General features: G+C 42.2%; 1 protein-coding gene across 1 annotated transcript in view; it reads left to right on the plus strand.

The window, feature by feature from the left end:
* Positions 1–20,191, plus strand: part of SLC44A1 (solute carrier family 44 member 1) — a 147,304-nt gene that overhangs the window by 87,469 nt on the left and 39,644 nt on the right. The window contains exons 6-7 of the mRNA XM_075351063.1: positions 1,182–1,351; positions 14,771–14,860. Of these exons, the coding sequence (XP_075207178.1) occupies positions 1,182–1,351; positions 14,771–14,860 (260 nt within the window). The remainder of the gene's footprint in view (positions 1–1,181; positions 1,352–14,770; positions 14,861–20,191) is intronic.

Below are 20,191 nucleotides of genomic sequence, written 5' to 3' on the forward strand. Positions count from 1 at the left end.
ACCTGATCATGAGCAGTGCCCGGCGTCTGAGTCTGCAACAATGGGCACTGGTACATGCGTCACGGCTGCTGATACTGCATTGAAAAGAATGTTAATACACCCTTGTGGGCATGCTAAGAGGGCAGAATGAGCACAGGAACTAATGCCCTTGTGAGTAGTTGCTGCGCTCATTAGCATATCATATAAGATCTTTAAAAATACTTTTTCTAAAGATCTCTTTATCTATGCTAGTGTATACAGGGGCAGTTAGGCAGGGATTAGCAATATACACCCAGAACTGCTCATGGTCCTGGGTGCATATTGCACCTAACGGGTTCCCTTTAATACATTGTATATAGGTAACTGACTCTATTATACCCGTTGTTCTGTTTTTTCTTTCCTGATCTCCGGTCACAGTAAAGTAAATATGGCTTACATTACTGCTTGCGCTGAAGATGCCATGGTGGTTTTAGACCATTACGTCAATCACAAGGCACAATGAATGGCTTGTATAAATGCTATATTTTTACACCGAAAGTGCTAATTAAAAAGAAAACAAACAACAAAGAAAAACAAAACAAGGGGTAACAGCAAATTGCTGGTTGGGGATCCCATTTGTGGATAAATTGTACAGCATTTGCAGACAAGGAGATGCATGAATGACACAACTATGCATGTAAATCATTTTGCGTGATCTAAATTCGTAAGAACACAATGCAGGATATGGGTTCAGAGCTAGGCTCTTGTTACCACGACAACCCCAGAGCAAGCAGTAGGGTGTATGGTATGTACATTACTAAAGTGTCATTATTGAACTACACTTAAAAAAAAAAACTACAATACGCCTTTAATTGATAGAGCAAGATGAAAGAAAACCATTTTATGCATGTAAGATACTGGCAAGCAAGTCTCATTTCTCATCAATAATTTTATTTGTATGGGTCACGCCACTTTTTATTGGTCCACATGAACTCCTTTATATTGTGCTCCTCCTCTTTCTGACAGACTGTCCTTGCTATCACATCCATTCATTTTCAACCTCCGCCCACCACGTTTCTTCCCAAATCCCTTTACAAAATATATACATACAAACTTCCATTCACCTTTCCATTTCTGTGTTGATGTGACATTTTTTTCATTTTATATTTCGGTAGGAGTAATTTTTTTTTCTATTTTGTTTTTTTTTCTCCTTGTGTCACCAGTGCACCTATTCCATTCTTCCATCGCTGTGCTCCTGTGAACATTTCCTGCTATGCCAAGTTTGCAGAAGCTCTGATCACTTTTGTCAGTGACAATAGTGTCCTACACAGGCTGATTAGTGGAGTAATGACCAGCAAAGAAATTATAATTGGACTTTGCTTTTTGTCACTAGGTAATGGTTTTACTAATTATTAGACTTGTTTGTATAGTATTGTTATAGGCGACTTTATAGTATGAAAAATGTATTGGCACTTATTCTTTCAAATCATTGCATGATCATAGTGAGTCTCCAGTATTAAATGCTTTGCTTAAAGGGAATCTGGCAGCAGGTTTTTGCTATAAAAAATGGTAGTGCTAGTGACGAGCAAGCGTTCTCATTACTGGTTCGAGCATCAGAGTGCTTGGGCGCGACTCAAATAGAGAAGCATAATGGAAATCATTGGGAAATTCTAGCATTTTGCAACCCGAGCGTACCCAAGCTCCCCGATGCTCAATTAAGAAATGAGCAGTGGTGAGCATGCTCGCTCATCACTAGCTAGCATGATACCATACGGCAAGACAGCCTCATACCAGAATGAATCACTTACTTGACTGCTTCTTGCAGTTTTCATAGAATCCCTGTTTTGTCTGATGTAGATGTAGCAGAACAAAAACTTCTGAGCTGTGTATAACTCTGCCTAAAATTTCTGATTGACAGGTTGAGCACTGTACAGATTAGCCAGGTTACTCTGTCGGTGAGCTGTATTCAGAATCTGATGATAAAATACTGATTTGCGTTTGAAACTACAACACCCAGCTTTGAAACTACAACACACAGCCTAATAAGTGATATATTCCCGTGTTCAGGCTCTTGTGCCCTATATTATGCTGCTCTCAGATTGAAAAGCAAAAATCTGCTGACAGATTCCCGTTAAAGTTGGGTCGCTTTTTGGACTTCCTTATTTGAATATGCAGAGGCATTTCTGACATAAAATGCCTATATGAAATGATATTAAACTGCATTCTAATTACAGTATATGCCCAATTCTTGTGTAGTATGTGTGTCCAGATGAAACCAGTAGTTTACATACACTATCTAAAAAGATACATATACATGTTTTTCTCACTATCTGAGATGAAATTAGAATAAACCTTTCCCGTTTTAGGTCAATTAGGAACCAAAATTATTTATATTTGCCAAATGCCAGAATAATGAGAAAAAATGTTTTAAGGCATTTCTATTACTTTCTGCAAAGTCCAACGTTTATATACACTAAGATTACTATGCCTTTAAACAATATGGGACAGCCAATATGATGATGTCATGTCTTTGGAAGCTTCTGATTATTGGTTTATTGGCAACATCTGAGTTAATTAGAGACACACCTGTGGAGGTATTTTAATGCACATCTGAAACACACTGCTTCTTTGAGTAGCATCATGTTGATGTTAAAAGAAATCAGCCAAGATCTCAGGAAGAAAATTGTGGATTTGCACAAGACTGGTTCATCCTTGCGTGCAATTTCCAGATACCTGAAGGTGCCTCATTCATCTGTACAACAATTGTACGCAAGGACAAACAAGATGGGAAACTCCAACCATCATACCGCTAAGGAAGAAGACCAGGTTCTGTGTACCAAAGATGAACGTGCTTTGTTTAGACATGTTCATATCAAGCCAAGAGGAAAAGCAAAAGACTTTGTGAAATTGCTGGCGGAAGCTGGTAAGATTGTCATTATCCACAGTGAAATGAGTACTGTATCAAGATGTGCTGAAAGACCACTCTGTCAGATAGAAGCTATTACTCCAAAAGAAACCTAAAAAAGCAAGACTAATGTTTGCAAATGCACACAGGGACGCAGACCTTATTTTTTTGGAGACATGTCCTGTGGTCTGACAAAACTAAAATTGAACTGTTTGGCCATAATGACCATCGTTGTGTTTGGAGGAAAAAGGGAGTTTGGAGGAAAAAGGGAGAAGTTTTGAAGCCTAAGAACATCATCCCAATTGTGAAACACGGGTGGAAGCTTCACGTTGTGGGGTTGTTTTGCTGCAGGAGGGACTGAACTGATGCACTTCACAAAATAGATGGCATCATGTGGAAAGATGATTATGTGGTAATACCGGTAATTATGTGGATTATGTGGTAATACCGAAGCCATCAAGACATCAGCCAGGAACTTAAAGCTTGGGCGGAAATTGGTCTTCCAAATGGATAATGACCCGAAACATTCTGCCAAACTGGTTACAAAGTGGCTTAAGGATAACCAAGTCAATGTTTTGGGTTGGCCGTCACAATGCCCTGATCTCAATCCTATTGAAAACTTCTGGGTAAAGCTGGAAAGGCTGGTGCGAGCAATGCGATCTACAAACATGGCTCACTTACACCAGTTCTGTCAGAAGGAATAAGCCCAAATTCCTACCAACTATTGTGAGAGGGTTGTGTAAGGATATCCAAATGTTTGACCCAAGTCATACAGTGTAAGGGCTACCAAATACTAATGAAATGTATGTAACTGTTTGACTTTGCAAAAAGTAATAAAAATGCCTTAAAACATTCTCTCTCTCATTATTCTAGCATTTGGCAAATCTAAATAACTTTTGTTCCTAATTGACCTAAGCTGGAAACGTTTATTTTGATTTTATGTCAGATAGTGAGAAAAACCTGGAGATGTGTCTTTATAGATGGTGTATGGAAACCTCTGGTTTCAACTGTTTGTATAAATATGCAAGAGACATTTGTTATGTCACATGTGTGGAACGTTTTGTAGATCGCATTCATCACATCGCTTGTGATTTGGTAGAACACTGATATTATTGGTATTAAATGATCATCCTTATAAGAAAAGGGAACTCGTCATGCTTTACATGTACATGCAGTTCGATATGGGATCATCTTGTTATGGAGCAGGAGGAGCTGAGCAGATTGATATACAGTTTTGTAGGAAAAGATCCAGTATTATGAAGGCATATGTGTCCAGTGGGCAGTCTATTAATATTTTACAGTTTTGTTTGTAAAAGTTTGCTGTCAGTCATTATGTAGAACCAGCCACTGGACTCCTAAATTCAAAATTCCACGTTATAGTTTGTGAGAAAATATTTAATATATCAGTCCGCTCCTCTCCTCCTCTGTAGGCATACTGTTCAGTGTAGCAGGTTCCTTTCAATGACTGCGAAGATTAAGGCCCTGTACGCACACTGCGTTTTTACCCCCATTTTCTTTGCGTTTTTGCTGCAGAAATTTCTTGAGATAATGGTTGTAACCTTTCTGCAGACATTCACCAGCAAAACCTGTGGAAAAAAATAACTGAGCACACTGTTTTTTTCTTAAGAACATTCTTTTTGCAGAATTTCTTGAGAAAAAGAATGTGCATATCACTTCTTTTCTGCAGCTACCTGCGTTTTTTGCCATAGATAATGGTAAAAAATACTCAGGGACCAATCTACGGAAAAAACGCATGCGTTATTGGTGCGCTTTTTTGAACGCAAGTGCGCTAATCTTTCAGACTCAAAAAATTTCTTGAGAAATTTCTTAAGAAAAATCCTTTTTCTAGTGCGCACAGGGTCTTAAGGGTTTTTTCAGGTTTTGCATGAAAGTCTGCAGTCATACTATGTGACTACAGTCTTGTGAATTTTCACTGCGCACAGTATTCTCTGAAGCGGTCGGTCGTGTGATTGTGCGTGATGGAATATACACACTTCCATCCTTATTCCAACTATACTGCGTGGACACTCGCATCTAGTTGGAAAGTGGCCAGAAGAACGCATAGTGCATACTTGTGGTCACATGACTGCCAGGTCTCACCACTGGTACTGGCGTATCCTGACAGTGCATGCTGTGTGGATTCACGAGTCTGCAGCCACATGGTGACTGCAGACTTCAGTGCAGAACCTGGAAAATCCCTTTAAGATGATCAGACATTTTATGCATGATGTTTTTCTGCTTGGCATACTACCTTTCACACATGTATCTACAGTGCCTAAACAATATGTAAATGTATACTGAGAATATAATCACACTATCCCTGCAATAAGGCTAATAGTCTCAATTTTTTTAGTCTTAATATATCTTCAGGTCCAATATGCACAAAGAACCACAAGCAGTTCTGGGTGTATATTGCTAATCCCTCCCTAACCGTCCCTGTATACACTAGCATAGATAAAGAGATCTTTAGAAAAAGTATTTCTAAAGATCTTATATCATATGCTAATGAGGCCAGTGACTAGTCCCCTGGGCGTTGGTTCCACTTGATAGTTGGCTCCATTAGCATGTTGGTACACCCCTGTGGATGTGCTAACATGCTAATGAATGTGCAGTGTCAGAGGATGATTTCACTCACCTCTCTGCTGTCATTGCTGCCTGACGCTGGATTTCAGCTCAGTGCACATGATCCCGGACATACGGTTATGTGCACTACATGATTTTGAAGCCGTGATGCATACACCCGGCTTCATAGTGCGCATCACTGAAACTCCGGGGTCATGTGCACTGAGCCGAAATCCCCCGTCGAACGCGATGGCGGTGGAGAGGTGAGTGATCATCCTCTGATGCTGCAAATTCATTAGCATGTTAGCACGCCCACAGGGATATATTAACATGCTAATGGAGCTGACTAGTCCCTGGCCTCATTAGCATATAATAAACAATATTAGAAATATTGGAAATTAGAAATATTTTTTCTACAGATCTCTTTATCTATGCTAGTGTATACAGGGACGGTTAGGCAGGGATCAGCAATATGCACCCAGAACTGCTCGTAGTTCTGGGTGCATATCAGACCTGACAGGATCACTTTTAAAAAGTAAAAAAAATTGAGAATCATGTTTGTGATTTTTTTTTTTTTTTTAAACATCTTTTTTATTCAAATTTTTAAACATAAAAAAAATTGAACAGTCAATTCCATGGTCAAATAGTAAACATCAGCATACACGAGATTGATTTGTTCGTCAATGCAACTGTAACTCTAAACCTTGCACAGGAAGAAAAAATAAAAGGTAGTATCACAAAAGAATAAGAATGTGAGTGTGAACTTTTCCACAATTATGTTCTTGCTATGGTGTTGACTACCATCTCCATATGGTACATGCTAAGTGTCTAATGATGGTCCCAAAACCCCCAACATCCCTCCCAGGTCTTCCAGACAATACCATTCTGTATGGCGGAAAGGGCTAATTATTTTCAGGATTTCCTGAGGACTATAATGAAAACCAATGAATTTTTTCCACAGCGGAAAAACTTTTCCTGCTGACTTTTCTTTACTCCTTTCTGCTTCTATCAGTTCCAGTCCCAAGAGATATTTCATTTGAGATATTATTGCTCCCATCGATGGAGTGTTTGGTTTAAGCCACTCAATAAACAAAGCCCGAAGAGCCACCACTAAAAATGTGTGGATGTTTCTAGGAATCTTTACTTTGTCTACCATACTCTGAGATTCAGATTCGGGGGGGCGTAATTGGTGGAAGAGCAGAGCCTGTGGTGTTTGTGAAAGTTTCGTTCCCCAACATGCTTGAATCTGGTCCCTTACTCGCTTCCAATATGTTGTTACTTCTGTGCACTCCCACACCCCATGCCACAGATTCGTAAAGGGCACCCCACACTTAGGACACGCTGTAATCCGGCCAGGGCAGCTTTGTGAAGGCGGGATGTTAAAGCCATACAGCGCTGTGTGCATGAGCTTGAAATAAGTCTCCATCCATCTCTCACACAAGATGGATTTTCTCACCCGTTCCCACCCGTTTGTGATTTTAAATATCACACATCCTAGCTGGCAGAATTACCTGGTGAGCTGGAAAGTTATTCAATAAAATAGGGGTCAGCCCAAGATTTGGTGATTCTTCTAATTCTAATCCAGAACAAAAACTGTGCAAAAGTAGCCCTAATGTCCCCTCAAATATACCCGATTTTCTAGCCAAGTTAAGTCAGAACTTTGGGTGGTGGGATCCTAGGATTGCATAACTCTCCGTGGCATCTCACAGAGAAGGAGCATACTCGTACAATATGGTAACCACTGTAATGATGATACCGGACACTGCTTAGTAAAGCATTAGATCAGAATTTTAGATGTTTGGGTGCTCTTACACTTTCATTATGCTTACAGCTGCTTTCTGCAGAGAAAATACAAGAATCCTAACTATTCAATATCACAAGCCGTTCAGAGTTTCATGGATTCGGAAATTGAATCCTACGGCTTACCTGTGATATTTGCTCATGGAGCTTATATGAATATGTCTGGGTGATGTTGGAATCCTCTAAATTTTATTTTAGAAGTTACTTGGTATTTTAGGATGTTGATTTAAGCAATAAAATGATAAAAGGTGCATTTATCAAAGTGATAAAACAGCACAGTGGTAAGAAACCGTCTCTATCCCTCCAACGCCTATTTACTGCAGTCCAAAAGCTCCGGTATTGTTTGGTAACTGCATGCACTATTGCTCAGCCTACATGGAAACTTGTGTGCACGCCTGTGTGAAGAAGTGATCTGAAGTTAATGTGAAAATTGATGGCTTTTCCTCAGAAAACCACTGGGTCCGGCTCATCAAGAGTGACGTAGTACACGCGCATACTATGCCCATCTTGAGGTGCCAAATTCATTAAGAGATGCACATCAATTACTTCAGCTCTTCATCTGAATGGCATGCTCTGCACCAGGAATGCTACTGCAGTTAGAGACTATAGCAGCATTTCTGTCCTCCAAAATGCCAGCAGTTTTGGGGCCTTGGAAGGGTGGGCATGTGCACGCTCCTCAGTTCCACCCATTTTGGGAGAGCTGAATCAAACTGGCATGAAAATGTCAAAATTTGCCAACTTTTTCTGCAACTCCGCATTGTGCAAACATTTTTGAAACTTATCAAACGCTCACGCCACTTTTGTGGTGTAAAAGCTTTGATGAAAAGGCCACTTAGGTCATCAATTCATGATTGCCGGCCTAACTCACAAGTGCCAATTTGATTATGGCTGTGCCTGGTACTGCTGTGTAAACCATCCAGAGAGTACAAAATTTTATTCTTGTGTTTTATTATTGTGGGACGTGAGTTTTGATCCCCAGTAATCATACATTTGATAGCTCACCATAATATCCATTTCCTTTCAAAGGGCTTGTCTGACAAAGAAAGACAAAAAGACTTGGGACTGTTATCGTCATAAAAACCAACAACTAGGTACTCATTTTCCCTGGTTGACAGCCAGAGAATGCATGTAATACATGAATACATCAGGTACTTAAAGGCAATCTGTCAGTAGGTTTTTGCTCCACATTTTAAAAATGACATTCAGAAGTTAGTCGGTTCAAAAGCTGCTAATTAGACTTCTACAAGGAATGGAAGGCCGCCCGTATAATAAGTTGGAAAAGTTAGATATGTTTAGCTTAGAAAAATGACGTCTCAGAGAAGATCTCATTTATATGTATAAATACATATGTGGTCAATATAAAGGACTGGAGCATGACTTATTCCTTCCAAAGACAATACTAAGGACCAGGGGACACTCACTGCGAGTGGAAGAAAAGCGATTCCGACAGCTAAATAGGAAAGGGTTCTTTACAGTTAGAGCTGCCAGACTGTGGAATGCCCTACCACAAGAGGTAGTAATGGCAGATACTATAACAGCTTTTATAAAAGGGCTGGATGATTTCCTCAGTACACACAATATTGTTGGTTATAAGTGACTTAGTGACAACATGTACAATTGGTGGAGGAAGGTTGAACTAGATGGACCTAGGGCTTTTTAGACTTGGCAGAGCTCAACAATCTAACCCCACCCATCCCATAGCTTTCTGAGTACATTGTCTATTCACAATCTGTTGCTAGGAGGCAGTGTGGTTAGTCTAGCAGACACAGGAGACCTAAAGGGGGCTTTACACGATAGCGATATCTGTACCGATATCGCGCTAGCGTGCGTACCCACCCCCATCGTTTGTGCGACACTGGCATATCGCTGCCCATCGCGCACACCCCGTCACACGGCTTACCTGCCCTGCGACGTCGCTTTGGCCGGCGATCCGCCTCCTTTCTAAGGGGGCGGGTCGTGTGGCGTCACAGCGACGTCACACGGCAGGCGTCCAATAGAAGCGGAGGGGCGGAGATGAGTGGGATGTAACATCCCGCCCACCTCCTTCCTTCCGCATAGCCGGTGGAGGCAGGTAAGGAGATGTTCCTCGCTCCTGCGGTGTCACACACAGCGATGTGTGCTGCCGCAGGAACGAGGAACAACTTCGCTAATGAGAGGTAAACTATTTTTTGTTTTAGGATGACCTCTCCACGGCAAATGATTTTGGCCGCTTTTGCGATAGTTTTAGATCGCACATAGGTGTCACACGCTGCGATATCGTTAATGACACCGGATGTGCGTCACTAATGACGTGACCCCGACGATAAAACATTAACTATATCGTAGCATGTAATGCCCCCTTAAGGCCCCTTCACACACAATGAGATCGCTAACGAGATCTCTAACGAGATCGTTGCTGTGTCACCATTTTCGTGACACAGCAGCGATCTTGTTATGTGTGATACCTACCAGCGATCAGGCCCCTGCTGTGAGGTCGCCGGTCGTTTCTGAATGGTTGGGACCATTTTCTTCAAAGGTGATGTCCTGATGGGCAGGACGCATCGCTGTATTTGACGCCTACCAACGACCTCCTAACACAGTCCCAATGCCCGCCGAGATCGTTATACAGGTCGCTGATCGTTACTGCGTCATTGGTAAGATCTGACTGTGTAACATCTCACCAGCGACTTACCAGCGATCCTTATCAGTTCACGTCGTTTTCGGGATCGCTGGTAAGTCGTTAAATGTGACGGGGGGCTTTAGTCTTGGCAGTGATTATTTCCTGGTGATAAAGCCTTCATTGTAAGTTAACAAGAGCACACAGCTTAATAAATGGCACATCCCTGAATTCAGTATTGCTCAGATTACATAGCAAAAAAAAACACATTTCCTTTAAGAGAAGGAATTGCCCTAACAGACCTTTTTTATTCTAGAAAATAGGAGGTCATGAGTAGGGGATATCCTTTTTATGATGTCCATATATCCTAGTAGGGCCTATAATACTGAAGATGTCATCATGAGACTTTGTGTTTAAAAGGAGCTTTTGAACGACGTGCATTTGTGGTACGGTGTGGATGTGTGATCTCTAAGGCCACATGCACACGTTGAATATTTGGTGAGGTTTTTTTTACCTTTGTATTTGTAAGCCAAATAAATGCAGAAGTGGTGATGTGTTTCTCCTGTGATTGTTCCACTGCTGATTTTGGCTTCCAGATACTGTGGTGTAAAAACTCACCAAATACTCAATGTGTGATCATGGCCTTAAGGACCTTACTGTGAGGCTCATCTTTGCTCTTATTATGCTAGCTTAGTTTGAATTGACTTTGTGAACGTACATTTACTATTATCCTAGTAGGTTTTGGCATAGGATCTTTCTATGTTGAGAGTATATCTACTAATGATGCTGAGCAATAGCTACTAAACATTTCACTAATGCCTATGTTACATCTACATCATGGTGTATTCTGTAATAGTGAACATGTTGTCCACCCACCTAGATGTATTTTTCTAAAGCAAATTTGGTTTATATCCTGGTAAAGGAGAAAAACGTACTTTGTCATGCCAAACATCCTTGCTAGAGATAACCAGCACTTTTGTGAATTTGGCTTTTTAACCCCAATTTTAAACATGCTCTGACTAGATGGGAGGGACTGAGGTGTGACTACACTTTACCCCTCTAGTCTATGATTGGAGAAACCTTTCTGGCGAGGTGCACACCACTGAGACGATGTGGCGAATTCATTATGTGGCATGCACTTTTAGAAAGGCAATGTTCTGATGCAAGATTCCCATCAGTGTAATCTCAGGCTCCTGGAGGCAATTATGTGATGATTATATTGATGTTTGGAGCTAAATTATATGTGTAGTCATTTTGCTATAGTTATAAAGTAAAAACTTGACTTTGTGAGTGGGAATCCATAACCCATAGTTATCGCGGGTATACAGTATACTTGACCTAGTTATTGAGTCATGTTTTGAAGGAGGTTCCTTTCCTTTGATTGATCTCTCAAGCCAACTGACGTCAGTGTCAACATATTTGCCATCCAGCTCAGATACTTGCTTGATTTGGCCGCAATGAACTTGGTAAGGCTGATGTGTATGCCCCTCAACTTGCTGCACTTAATGGAGGCATTCTGAGCACGGATCATGCAAACGCCAAATACGTTGGCACTGACATTGCATGGCTCTACTGATTAATCAAAGCAACAATGACCCAGCCAGTATACTGTACCACCCCAATAACTCACTGAGGCAAGATTTTACATTATAACTATAGCACAAACAGAGCACACAGTGCGGTTATGAACCTGATTGTAATGAAAACATATTTGCCACCAGGAGCCTGGGATCAGTAGGCAATATTCTGATGTCAGGTTCCCTTTAATGATTTCAGCTCATTGTTTTCCCACAAGCCTTTGCACAATACCAGTCTTAATGAATCAGCCCTTAATATACAACGATGAAAGGTTTGTCCAGAAAAAAAAGCTGACCAATGGTTGAAGTGTGTTAAAATACTAACTAAGGCTAGGTTCACACTTCCGTTGTTTTGCATCAGTCACAATCCGTCGCCTTGAGGAATTACGGTATCCTGCAAAATATTTTCCAGGAATCCAGTTTTTCCCCATAGACTTCTATTAGTGACGGATTGCGACTGATGATGCTGCGTTGCATCCGCTGCGTCGCGGTCAGTCGTTTTTTAACTGACGCCGGGTGGAAGCAACGCAGCCTGTAACGTTTTTTGAGCAGCGCGATCCGTAGGATTTTGCTGCGCTTGCTCTCTCTGGCTCCCTGCACCTATAACCCGGATACACATCGGGGGGTAACCAAGCAATGCGCTTTGGTTAGTTACCCGATATTTACACTGGTTACGTGTGCAGGGAGCCAGCGCTAAGCGGTGTATGCTAGCAACCAAGATAAATATCGGGTAACCAATCAAAAAGTGCTTTGCTTATACCCGATATTTACCCTGGCTGTGCAGGGAGCCCGACACTTCCCCGCTCTGCTCCGCCCCATCCCGCACTCAGCATGTGTGTACACACACACACACACACACACACACACACACGCACCTGTCCCCAGCCCTGTAGTCCCCGTGGCACTGACGTCCTCAGTGCCATGGCCTAGCTCGGCTCCACCCACCCCGAACTCCGCCCCCTCGCGCTCCGCCCCCCACACACAATGGAGTCCGAATTCTGTTCTTTGTCATCCGTTGTACAGCGCATCAGTCACATGCGTCAAGCAACGCATGTGACTGATGCAAAACAACGGAAATGTGAACTTAGCCATGCTCTCCTGCTTAGACTCCCGCCACTTCACCACTGCGGCGTTGGTTGTCTCTGCTGGTTCCGCAGCATTGAACTGAATCATTCATGGTTTGAGCACTCATTTGGCTCTGTGGTCATCTACCATACATGAAAGAGTCAATGCTGAGGCCAATGATTGGCTGCATTGGTCACGTGAGTGATGGAGGATTAGCATCGGAGTGATGGCACTTGAACTGTAGGTTAGTTTTTTTTATCATTTCCTCCCCTTAGCTGATTTTTAATAAACCCAAACAACCTTTTTTAAATTCATTTATCACATTATGTTCTCAACTAACTTTTCCACTAAGGCAAAACATTTTCTCAGTTTTTGGACCATTGTAGGTTAAATACATCTTGCCATAGATCATCATCATCATTTCTTTTCCTGTTTGTATACCCTCAGCCATGAGCATTTCAGATTATTCTCAGGCAAATCTGTGAGGTAAAATCAATAGTGTAGCTGCCAGAGGTAGTAATGCCTCATGCAGGAGGCCACCTATAACTCTGCTGACACATTGTCATCTGTAACACTGATAAGCATTCACTTGTTGTTCCGCACAACACTACATCAAGCCAGCCAAGCTTGCCTCTACAATTTACAGCAAAGTAGTGTTTTGGAGATTTCGGAAAGACATCGGCATTGATGGCACAGGTCTCCAAATTACTCTATCTCAACAGCTTTCCTTTAGAGCTGATAAATAACACTGAAGATTATGTGCTGTATTCTATGTTTCATTTGTGATGCTGTTGTCATAATGTATTACATTTATTATACAATTTGTAACGTGATTTAGGAGCCCTATATTCTAATCTGTTCCTTCACATTGAAGAGAACCTGTCACCATGAAAAATCGCCCTGAACTGCTAAAGGGTTTTGCCATTCATTTTAAATACATTTTATTAAATTAATCCTTGGGATAGGTCAACAGTCTAAGATTGATGGGTGTTCAACACCCGGTGCCTCTCCAGTTAGCAGGTTAGTACCCATGGTGCCTGGCTGTTAGTAGTTACAAAGGTGAAGAGCACAGCACCTGTCAACTGTATAGTGGCTGATGCTGAGTACTGCGCGTCCACTTCTATTCATTCAAATAGGGTCTATCTTCTAATTTGTATCCATCTCCTGCACTTTGAGAAACCATACAGCAGGACTCCTAGATCCCTCATCACCATACAGAAAAATAGCCATTTCCAGTCTTAGGTTGGCCAAACGTATTAGATGGTTGTTAGATGAATGATGCCTCGGCCGATCATTCGATTGAGGGCAATCTCTGCAAGCTCTCCCATACACAAGGAGCATTCATTCACCTGACACCATTCAGAACAAGAGCCATTTCCAGGCTTCAGTGGGCCAAACCTATTAGATGGTGTCAGATAAATGATGCCTCGGCCAATCATTCGATTGAGGGCAATCTGCCGGCTATACCATACACAGGAGCATTCATTCACCTGACACCATTCAGAACAAGAGCCATTTCCAGGCTTAGGAGGACTATACATATTAATTAGATGGCTGTCGGATGAATGATGCCTCGGCCGATCGTTTGAAGGCAATCTGCCGGCTCTCCCATGCACAGGAGCATTCATTCACCTGAGCTCTCCTAGGTTCTTTAGCAGAGAGTAATAGTCAGTCTTGTCTGGCCACATCCTATCTCCAGGAGAACAAAGTGATCAGCAGTCTGGAATCGAATATGCCTGATCGACATCTCCCATGACAGTCAGTTGTCCGGGTCCTTAATGCTGTTGGCCAAACCAGTTCATATCCGCAAATTTGGTCGAAATTAGTTTGCCTACTGTTTGTTGGAGTTTAGATGTACGAGAGATGCATACAAAACAGAACCTGAAACATTTGCGGGCTTATTCCAAGGCAGTGAAAGATGGCAAATACCAAGGATATAATTTGTATCAATATATTTTGAGTATTGTAGTTTAGGACTGTCTTTCATGGTGAACAAAGTCCCTATTATTTTTGAGGTTTATCGTGTTATCATTTTCATTACTTTTCGACAAGCATAAAATACAGAATAGATGAAGTGGATGATTGAAGTGGGAAAACTGAGTCCAATGATCTGATAAGTCAGATATATGTGAGAAGTCCTAGGTGAAGTCCTTGCTCTCCAGAGGGAAGGGGCTTATAGGGCAATTGTACATTATGGCAGCCCTTCTGTAACTGGGAATCCAGAACAACATTCATGGATTTGTGTAATGTAATAAAATGAGGAAATTGTAGAGTATATTTCATGCAATTTTTCTTCTTTTTTTGCAGTGCTTTCAATGATTTTGATGGTTGTCATCAGGTACATCTCTAGAGTGCTTGTGTGGATTTTAACCATCTTGGTCACATTGGGATCACTCGGTGAGTTTTTCTGCTCTTTTATTTTTTATAGGTGACTGAAAATGTACAGAACTAGAATAAGAACATATATTATTAGACACTTTAACAGCATGTCATTGGAGATTTGTGGTGCATCGGGCTATTGGGTAAAAGATGAAGAATCTAGTAGAAAAGAAGGCTTTAATTATTATTATTAGTCTAAACAGTAAGGAGTCATACTAATACTTTGCAGAACAGTTATGGTATTTTCAGTAGACATGCTTTGTAAAATACTTTCTTTTTTTTGCCACCTTTTTGATAATTTTTTTCCCCATTCATTTGCATGCAAAACACTGAAAGACTTGACATGTGGCAGATTGGAAATCGCAACGTGTAAACAAGGTCTTATGTTATTTTTCACCTTCTTAGAGGGTTTACTGTTGCCAATAAATGTATACCAATAAATTATTGGCCGCTTAGGCCAAGTTCATAAGCCATGAATGTACGGCATTGACTCTACAATGTACAATACAAGAAAATGCATTTTGCAAAATCCCATTCACACGTTGCGACAAGAAATCTGCACGAAAATGAAAGCATGGTGCATTTGAGACTGCCGAGCTGCGATTGTCAGCATCTGAGAGGGAGTGGTGAAGGCACACTCCCCCAGGGAAGAATTTGTACACTGCCAAGTTGCACTACAAGCAGAGATTTCACATACTGCACTCCAAAACCAACAGGAAATATCTCTGCAATGAAGTGGAGCAGAGCAAAAACGAAAAGTATCAGAATCAAGGGATCAGGGATTTTTACAGGGTTTTTAAGTCCATTTTTTTGAGCAAGTGACAATTCTTCTTTAAGGATCATTCCTGGGTGAAAATAGTACCGTAATTAGTAAATGTGCCAATATACTAGTACTTAATCATTTAGTCTGAAAACGTAACTAAATGTGTATAATTGGACATGGCAAAATAGCAGTTATCTATTGAGGTTTCTCTCTGGTCGATTTTTATTCTGTACGACTAGTGTAAGAAAAATGTCTTCAATTACTGACTTACAGTGTTATGATTACAGTGACATGGTGTGATTTCACATCCTTGGAGAGATGACTCCTGCAATTGTATTCTTATATTTTATATAGTCGGTAATGATTTGGTTCTAAACGTATCTTTGCCGCCCTCATTGAAGGTAAAGATAGAGGTTTATCTCTATGGCTCCAAGGCCAAAGATCCATTATAGTTATTGAGCTGTTCCTTGATTTGCAGCCTCATTAATTTTTTTGGGGAGGACATTATTTACTTTGTATTTGTCCTGCTAGCAGTTTTAAATTAGGCTTATTCTTAGAAACCGTGCCATAAGCAGGCAGTGTCCATTTCAGATAATGTGTCCCTGGCCACATTGACAGTTCGAGGTATAATGAATCCTTTTTTTAAGGCGTATGAGCCGAGACACTGCTCTGTTCTCTGATGAGCGTCTCTGACTTTCTGTTTTTTGAAGTGTTACTTTACTATAATGTAATTTAGCAAACCTTTTTCAGAGTTTGGTTTATATCCTTTACAGTACGTTCATACTCTGCAGACTAACCAAAGCTAAGGTGTGCCATCAATGCACCTAAATGAAATTTGGAGAGTTTTTCAGATTGTCTGCATGGTTAGGCAGCTAATGGATGACCATTAAAGGAGTACTGTCCTCCCATCTCCAAGTTCCTATCCAAATCTGTAGTAGATATAATAATATTAGCACATACCTCCAATTAGAAATGTAGTATAGTTCTCCGCTTTGTCTCTTACCTCATGTGCAGGACATTGTAGCTTAGGTGTCTATAGTTCTCCACTCATATGGTGACAGTCAGTTAGTTGCTTGTGGTCAGAACCATGGATACCTAAGCTGCATTGCAAGGTAAGAGACATGGTTATATCTAGAGAACTATACTATATTTCTAACTGGAGGTATTTGCTAATATCATTATTACACCTACTACCTAATGGGATAGGAACTTGGAGATGGGAAAAACTCTAAGGCTGCTTTCACACTGTTTTTTTTAACATGCGTCATAATAGTTTTTTTAACGCAAAAACGGATCCAGTGCAAATGCGTTTTCATTTCAATGCATTTGCAATGGACTCGCGTCAACATGCGTTCACATGCGTTTGCGTGCGTTATAGTGAGGATCCAGCGACTTGCAGTTTAACCTTTTTCAAAAACGCTACTTGTAGCGTTTTTGAGCTGCGTCCAAATACTGCAAATCGCTGGATCCTGACTAAACAGCACACAAACGCATGTGAACGCTGGCATGCTGATAGACAGGATCCTGCATGCCCAGAAACCAGCCTGTCGTGATCAGTCTCTCTCCCCTTCCCACTCTCCCCCTCCCTCTTTCCCCCTCCCTCCCCCTCCCTCTCTCCCCCTCCCCTTCCCCCTCTCCCCCTCTCCCCCTCTCCCCCTTCTCCCCTTCTCCCCTTCTCCCCTTCTCCCCTTCTCCCCTTCTCCCCTTCTCCCCTTCTCCCCTTCTCCCCTTCTCCCTCTCTCCTCCCTCTCTCCTCCCTCTCTTCTCCCCCTCTCCTCCTCCCCCTCTCCTCCCCCTCTCCTCCTCCCCCTCTCCTCCTCCCCCTCTCCTCCTCCCCCTCTCCTCCTCCCCCTCTCCTCCTCCCCCTCTCCTCCTCCCCTTCTCCTCCTCCCCCTCTCCTCGCCCTCTCCTCCCCCTCCCCCTCTCCTCCCCCTCCCCCTCTCCCCCCCCTCCCCCTCTCCTCCCCCTCCCCCTCTCCCCCCCTCCCCCTCTCCTCCCCCTCCCCTCCCCCCCTCCTCCCCCTCCCCCTCTCCTCCCCCTCCCCCTCTCCTCCCCCTCCCCCTCTCCTCCCTCTCCCCCTCTCCTCCCTCTCCTCCCTCTCCTCCCTCTCCTCCCTCTCCCCCCTCTCCCCCCTCTCCCCCCTCTACCCCCTCTCCCCCTCTCCCCCCCTCTCCTCCCTCTCCTCCCTCTTTCTCCCCCGCCTGAGAGCGGCGGACGCTCGTAACCAAGGTAAATATCGGGTAACCAAGCAAAGCTCTTCTTAGAAACCCGATGTTTACCTTGGTTACGTGTGCAGGGAGCCGGCTCCTAGCAGCTGCGGACGCTCGTAACCAAGGTAAATATCGGGTATTCAAGCAAAGCACTTCACTTAGTTACCCGATATTTACCTTGGTTACAGCTTACCGCAGCTGTCAGATGCCGGCTCCCAGTCTCATGTTCAGTTCCCCTCACTCACGATCACATGACTCCAATGCCCGCCCATAAACTTCTAGTGACGGGATCCTGCAAAATAACACATGCGTTTGCATGCGTTTTTCTCTGCAAAAACAAACAGGATCCACTTTTGCAGCAAAAAACGTTCATGACGCATGCTAAAAAAGAACGTAGTGTGAAAGCAGCCTAACTATTAAACCACTTTTATTTTGCAAATAAACTATTTGCAGCTTAAACTAGCAAATTAATAAACATATTTTCATTTGTGAATACATTACTTAGAGGACCTATCAACAGATCAATAGTGTTCAGCTTTTGCTCTTATTTTATTCCTGCTGCTGCTCAAGTATTCCAGCTTTCTCTTTTAGAAATCCTCCGTGCAGTTCCATAGATATGGGCCTTTTTGTTTAGATCTATATTTTCTGGTCTTTACCAAGGGGGCATAGCTCACAGGATTCTCTTTGGGCATGTCTTTATGCTGCCCTGCATAACGTGAAAATGCAAAAATTGGGGCTAAAACAACATTTTTGTGGGGAAAAATATGATTTCATTTTTTTATTTTCTCGGCTCAACGTTATAAAATTTTGTGAACCTTGTGAGGGTTAAAGGTGCTCACCACAGATCTAGATAAATTCCTTGAGGGTTTAGTTTCATAAATGGAGTCACTTGTTGGGGGTTTCCACTGTTCAGGCACATCAGGGGCTCTGCAAACGGGACATGGCGTCCTCTATCTAAACTAGCCAGTGTTGCACTCTAAAATTCAGATAGCGCTCCTTCCCTTCCAAGCCCTTACATGCGCCCAAACAGCAGTTTTCCTTTATGTATGGAATATCCCTGTTCTCAGGAAATTTATCAACAAATTGTATGGTACATTTTCTCCTGTTACACCTGCGAAAATGAAAAAATTGGGGCTAAAGCATTATTTTTGTGGAAAAAAGTAAATCTTTCATTTTTTTTAGCACTTTGCAGTGCAATGCTTTGGAGTGCAGTTTTCAAAATAGTCATTTTTGGGTATTTTCTGTCACATAGGACCTTCAAAATAATTTGTGATCCCTAAAAAAATGGTTTTTGTAAATTTTTCTTATAAAAAAAAAAATGAGACATTGCTGATGAACTTTTAACCCTTTTAACGTCCTAGGAAAAAAAATCTATTTAAAAAATGGTGCTTATATAAAGTAGACATGTGGAAAATATTATTTATTAATAATTTTGTGTGATATAACTATCTGATTTAAAGGCATAAAAGGTTTTAAAATTGCAAAATTTTCAATTTTTAAAGCTTCTTATACTGCTGCCAGATCAGATCTCCTACTTTGCACTGACTAGGGGCAATCATCCCGAAACACTGTGTCTGTAAATTAAGGTTCTGATCTGGCATAAATCCTTAGGGGTACTTTGCATGTTGCGACATCGCTACTGCGATGTCGTTGGGGTCAAATCGAAAGTGATGCACATCCGGCGCCAGTAACTACGTTGCAACTTGTAAAGCCTAGATGCACCGATAAATGATCGCAAATGCGTCGTAAATTGGTGATCTGTGTAGTGTCGGTCATTTTCATAATTTCGCTGCAGCAACAGGTACAATCTTGTTCCTCGTTCCTGCGGCAGCACACATTGCTGTGTATGAAGCCGCAGAAGCGAGGAACGTCTCCTTACCTGCCTCCACCGGCTATGCGGAAGGAAGGAGGTGGGCGGGATGTTTACGTCCCGCTCATCTCCGCCCCTCCACTTCTATTGGCCGCCTGCTGTGTGACGTCGCTGTGACGCCGCACGACCCACCCCCTTAGGAAGGAGGCAAGTCGCTGGCCAGAGCGACGTCACAGGGCAGGTAAGTGCGTGACAGCCCGTATCATATGGTTCCTACCACTATCACCACCATTCAGATGAAGCTGGCTTGTCCAAAATGAAGAGGCTAGCGGCAGCTGGTGTCTTAAGGACCATCCATATCTTAGCGTACATCTTGAACGTGGCTTGGATGGCTCTTTGCGTTTTCTACCCTTCCAGTGCTAGTTTTCATCCTTCCGCCGGACAGGCCAAATTTTATAATTCTGACAGTTGTTACTCATAGGTTACTATATAACTCTGGAACACTAGAACAGATCCCAGTGATTCTGAGACTATTTTTTAGACATATTGTAGTTCATTACTGGTAA

The sequence above is a fragment of the Anomaloglossus baeobatrachus genome, chromosome 1 (genome assembly GCF_048569485.1).
Source record: "Anomaloglossus baeobatrachus isolate aAnoBae1 chromosome 1, aAnoBae1.hap1, whole genome shotgun sequence".
Classification (NCBI taxonomy): domain Eukaryota; kingdom Metazoa; phylum Chordata; class Amphibia; order Anura; family Aromobatidae; genus Anomaloglossus; species Anomaloglossus baeobatrachus.